At 40.5% G+C, this 6,005-nt stretch overlaps 1 protein-coding gene across 2 annotated transcripts in view; it reads right to left on the bottom strand.

The window, feature by feature from the left end:
• Positions 1 to 4,387: 4,387 nt before the first annotated feature.
• Positions 4,388 to 6,005, bottom strand: part of LOC146175805 (protein-cysteine N-palmitoyltransferase Rasp-like) — a 44,072-nt gene continuing 42,454 nt past the window's right edge. For both annotated transcript variants that reach the window (XM_084582164.1, XM_084582163.1), the window contains exons 12-13: positions 5,621 to 5,765; positions 4,388 to 4,802 (exon numbers count right to left, since the gene is read on the bottom strand). In XM_084582164.1, coding sequence (XP_084438290.1) covers positions 4,696 to 4,802; positions 5,621 to 5,765 — 252 coding nt within the window. In that variant the 3' untranslated portion in view covers positions 4,388 to 4,695. The remainder of the gene's footprint in view (positions 4,803 to 5,620; positions 5,766 to 6,005) is intronic.

Raw genomic sequence — 6,005 nt, 5'->3', positions numbered from 1 at the left:
GTCGTAGCCGAGACAAACTCAACATTTGTCACAACCTTCCGCAGGTTCTTTCTCGCTACAAGAAAAGAATAGCACGCATCTGCCGGATTTTACTTTGTAGCCTCGCTGCCAGTCGGCGATTTTAAAATGTACGGTGTAAGCATCCTTTCTCTTTTTTTTTTCTTGCAGATTGCTCTCAGCGTGGGTGAGAAGAGGGCGGAGACACAGTAAACAAATGCAGGCTTCATGTTAGAGGCACAGAATACACATGATATTAATTTCAAGAAATTGCTTTAACAAGTCAGTGAACCGACCTGTCGCTTTTAATCGGGAACAGAAAAACGTCTCCGATTACTATCACCTTTCGTAGAGAGGTAACATGGTAGATGCCAGTCGCGCGCGCGGAATTGACTTTGAAAATGGCCATATTGTTAGGTCAGAGTATCATTATTGCCGTTATACCAACCAGAGAGAAGCGGACCACAGACATCTCTTCTAGAAGAAGTAGCTAGCTGCGCTGCAACTATCTAGAACCATTATGTAGCGACTGCTGCGAAGCTTCATATCAAACTTCGCCTCAAGGGGTTTTATAAAGATTTACGGTATATATATATATATATATATATATATATATATATATATATATATATATATATATATATATATATATATATCGTTATTATTATTATTATTATTATTATTATTATTATCATTATCATTATTATTATTATTATTATTATTATTATTATTATTATTATTATTATTATTATTATTATTATTATTATTATTATTATTATTATTATTATTATTATTACTATTATTACCATTATGTGGGTCATTCGCTTAAATTTAAGGGTCATTGTATCTTTCTGAAAGTTTTAAACTCAGCAGAGTAAAAGTATACTGAAAGGAAAGGCCCCCGACTCTCCTGGTGGTCAGCATGCCATCGTTCAGCACTTAAGATGCGTTTGTAGATCAAGAGGGAATAATTGTAGCGCAGTGAATTTGCACGTGCAGTGTAAAGTAATTATGTAATGCTGCCTATTTATTATGTCGGAAAAGAAGACAATTTTGCACAGAGGCTTAAGTTATATTGCTTTAGCGCGTGCTTTAGGAAAGAAACACCGAAATTTTAGCTGCGGGGTATCCTTGTTGCCACGTGACCATTGAGTCATGGATCGTACCTCCATTTCACACAGCATTGTTTTCAATCCCTAGCAAGCAACCTCTCTCTCTCTCTCTCTTTTTTTTTGCCTCCAGCTCTTCATTTTTGCATGTAGTTTTACTTTGCTGTTTTTATTACCGTATAATCTCTGTTGACCTATATATTTGTGATGTTCACTTGTAGCGTCAACTAACTTGATGCAGCATGTGAAATATGTTTATATATGCCTTAGTTGTGGAGTTGTCAGCTGCACTTTCTTGCAACGCAGCTCGTTCGTTTTATATTTTTAGTTTGTTTTTCTTTACTTGCAAGAACAACCATACGAAACAAATACAGCCGTTTATAAATGCTTGTTTTTTTTAGAAAAATCTGTACCATGAAAACGGCTGCTTACGAGCTATTAGTTACGGAAAAGTGAAGGGGACAGGGAACATTTCTGTTACAAGAAGTGTCCGTCTTATGGCGCACAGGTGCATTCTGTTCTTCATTAACGCAGTAGTATGGATAAATAGTTGGAGTTGATGGCGGAGGTTTTGAACCATAAGAGAAAAACAAAACGGCCGAAATACAGAGCTGTGATTGAGGCAGCGTATGACGCACAACGCAATAATTATATAGAAAACATAGCACGAAAAACATAAATGCAATATAGACAATATAGCACACGGTGGAATGATGAACCATGAACAACGAGAAATCGTCGTTAAAAGTTTGTGACGTATCCTCTATGATAGCAATGCTAGAAATCAACTTTCAACGCATTGCTAAAATAGCTAATATAATATAAAAGACAAATGTAATTCTAGCAAACTCCAGGCAACGACATCAAATTAATACAAGCAACAAGCGTTGTCATGCCTTGTTACTTAGGGCCAGTTTAACCGGATAAGCCCAATGAAATCTACTAATGACGACCATCCGGGGCTATGACGTTCGATACTACACTTCATTGCCTTTCATTCCTCCTGTCGCATGCATGGCTGCATGTTGTAGGTACCTATGTGGAGCTGGAAAAATGAAAACGCCCTTCTAGCTTGACATGCGATCGTCTGGTTCATAAATGATCACACGTTTAAATGTACGGTAGCCGGCTCTTCATCTCAAGTCTGCCTTCACGTGAATTATGCCAATGATCTTCGTCTCCCTGTGCCATATAGTTTGCATCCCGACACTGAATTATTGAGCGTAGCACTCAACTCTCTACCGAAAAGATTGGCACTTAGCTCATTGGAATATTTTGAGTAAAGTGGCAACTATTACCGTTATATATCACAGATGAACTCGAAAAGGCTAAGAAAAAGCTGTTTTCCAGAGCTTGTTTTACAGGTTTGAAACTTAGAAATTCAGTTACCACTGTCAACATGGTTCATCAAGCATTCCGGCAGTAAAAGTAAAGGTCACGGATTTGAGCACCCCACAGGCTAGAGTATTGACCTGGAAATTGTTATAACTTAGGCTTGCGTGTGGTGGCGTCACGGCTTTATGTTGATAAGAAGGTACATACCCAACCACCTGCGCAAACTGAGCCATAATGTATTGCAAATGGGATTCCATTTACCGGTTGCCTGAAGAAAACTGATGAAAGTGCACCGACCGGTGCACTGGTATTAAGTGGGTTGCTATCCTCGCAGCGTGAAAATAGATAGAAGTGGAAATAAGAGGTGGGAAATGGTAAAAGTTGTATTAATACGTTACTGCGCCAAATATAAATCAAGTGCACAAACATCCGACTTACGAGGACTTGAGCCAAAGCACTAGAAAGCAGCTGCTCTGTCGGCTGCAATTTGACTCTACAAAGACAAAAGTTACATGCATTCGCGCACGACAAATCCTCTTTCACAGAGGCTGCCCTTGTAAGCGAATGAGCAATGCTGATGTGGAAGAAAAAACGTTCTTACTCCTACCAATGTTAACGAATTCAGGTTGACCACACTCTAAAGAAAGAGAAGGAACATATGCCCCTTTCTACATTTGAGTGAAAACGTTATCAATCAGTGTAGTTAAAAATTGTCACTAAAAGATGTTCCGGGGAGCGAATAGCGTTCTTTTAAGGCGAAATGCTTTAATGCCTCACGCTGTCGTTAGTAGCCGTGTCGGCAAATAAACCTTGTCTTTCACCGGAATTCGAAATTCCATCCTTTGGATCTCCAGCTCAGCGCTTTACCACTGCGCCACGCATGGATTGTTTTTTCTTTATTGCCTTGCTTTGACACACGACATAACACAAAAGTAAAATCCCATCAAAACATTAAAAAAGACACACAAGGTAGTGTTAGACTGGCCTCGTCGCTTTAAATCTCCCGCAGCTACAACAAAGGCTCTGCGCTTGAGACATTTTGAAGGGCAATAAACCGCTCCATACTCTCTCGAAAATAAATTCGAGCCGGTCTGGCATCCCTGTCACAGTGATGGCGTGGCGTGTATATGGCGCGTCACGCCCGGATCATGAAACGCTCTTCATAATTCCCCTTGTCTACAGTGAGAATGATATCGGGATTCCGCGAGTTTAATACTGCATCTTTCCTTTCCTGTAGACGAATTATACAACGCCAACGTAGACGAATTATACATGATTGTATTTTAAACAAATAACGTCCAGGGCAAAAAGAAATAGATACATTGAGTCATTAATGCTTTATCTGCCAGAACAAACGTCTTCAGGTTTAAGTTTTTCCCGCGCACCCAATACGAGTCAAATAAGCTGGCATTATCATCACTCGCTTGCATTGATAGAAAAGACCGTCCACTGACTTGCTGTCTTGCTGCATCTTGCTTTGCACTTGTTTAGGTTCATGTTTATGTTTTTGTACTTAGTGTTTCGCACTTCGTTTTCTACTTATTGGCCTGCCTGCTGGGGCTCTTCACTGGGCCCGACGGAAGGACGGACAGAAAAATTCTGCAGCAGCAACAAAGAGTGCACCCGGAAGAAACACAGAACGGGGCTTGCAACACTGCAGAATTTATTCATGAAAAATAGATTCTAGAGCAGCTGAACCCGGTGAATATTGAATGGTTTCCGACAGCGAGTTGGTTATTATTAGTGAAAGCCGATAGGTTAGCATTTGGTTTACAATTGAATGGTAGCCGCTAATCTGGAATAATGCAATACAGGAAGCTGGCTGTTGTATAATGCAAAGAATCTGATGTGGGAAGGAGTCTAACTTGTGATATTCGTATATCAGAGCAGGCCAAGACTGCTGTTGATATTCACATGCTTGTGAAATAATTCACTTTGCCGGTTGCTGTCAAATATGAGTGTAGGAATTAATTTTGGTCGCAATAGAGGTCGTGACGCGGAGGAAATTTGTGAAATATTAGATGCATCCATAATACGCTTGAGCTACTAATTATCGTTTCAGGGTAGGCATGCTGGAAAATCGTTCCGCAAATGTTTTTTTATTTAACAAGTTTATTGTCTCGATAAGGATAAACAATGATTGGGCAGCACTAACTGGAAGGCATTCTCAGTAGTAGGGTATAAGAGAATTCTTTTTGTTCCTAGTCGATGAATATGGGTATGTACTGCAGAGTTTGAAGATCATGGCCGCCGTTTAGGCTTGCTTCTTCTTTTCCGTCTCCTCCCACTCCTTAACATAGGACGCGACGTGGCAGGCACAGTACAAGCCAGCCAGTACGGGAACAAGAGGGAATGGGAATCCTGTAGTAGAAAGTGTAAAAAGAAATATCAGCTCAATGGAATGAATTTGAACACAACGTTCTCTGGACGCAAATTGCAACTTGAAGAAGCTGCTTCCAAAAAACCGGTCTCTACTACTTCCCTATCCGAGTAAGAGCGGAAAGTTTGTGTACTTTGGCTAAATTCACTATGATGAAAAATATCCAGTCTATATCCAGTCAGTCTATCATGAATCTGTCTTCTTGGGCCAAAGTTTAAATGAATACAGGCATTGAACTCCCACGTCTTGGGCTTGTGTCTAGTTTTTGCAGACTTGGTTGAAAAAAAAAAAAAAACACTGGCGCAGTACTGCAATTGCCGAAAATCCAAAACCTATCAAGCTTATTGTACCCCAGAATCCGACTTTTCCTGACGCTATGTGAGCAATGATACCCCTTTATATTCGCTTTTCCGCTAGCTGTTCTGTTTCTTAAAAACATTCATATCTCCAAACGCAGTATTTTCGTTCATTTAGCTCATTTACAAGCCGCAGTTTATGGATATATTTGAATTACGTAGTTTGTCGGAAGCAATTGGTCATTTATACTAGTGACGACATCCACACTTTGCCTTATATCACAATAAGGCATTCGCTGTTTATGCGCAGGCCCAGAAAGCTTCAGAGACAGAAAATCTCTTTATGGATACCAAAGAAAAGCCATTATAACAAAGCTTGATTGAAGCGTACCATTTTCAACACAAAAAATGACCTGCTTTTCCTTAAAGGCAGGATGCTATTTGCCTTATGATTATGATGACAACTATGCCAATTTACTGCAGTCTTGACGGGATGAACATACCGAGCAGAATCTTTCGGCACACGATGAAGCAGACTTCGACTTCAACGAGGTGGAAGAGGCAGGCCAGGATGGTGAGGAGGTAGTGAGGAGAACCAAGTAGAGCTGCTGCCTCTCGCATTCGTCCAGCCGTGCCGAGGTACCGCGTCTGAAGAGGAATTCAACCAGCGAGACGGCGGTCGCGTATATCTCTCTTGTGCTACTCACTAAAACAAAGATTTCGGGTAACAGCACGAGTACCAAGTCCGTTCAAGCTAAGTTCATATTAGAAGCAGCATGAATATTTCGCTGCAGCGCAAGCTTCCCTATAATCCCCACTCGTCGTTAGCTTTTTTCCTCAAAATTGGTGGAAGACAGTACCGTAAATTTCACAGCTGCTATTGGCATT

Source organism: Amblyomma maculatum, chromosome 10, assembly GCF_055883805.1.
Source record: "Amblyomma maculatum isolate TAMU_Amacu chromosome 10, ASM5588380v1, whole genome shotgun sequence".
Lineage (NCBI taxonomy): Eukaryota > Metazoa > Arthropoda > Arachnida > Ixodida > Ixodidae > Amblyomma > Amblyomma maculatum.
Note: the sequence above shows the minus strand (reverse complement) of the source record. Positions and strands in the feature narration are given on the sequence as shown.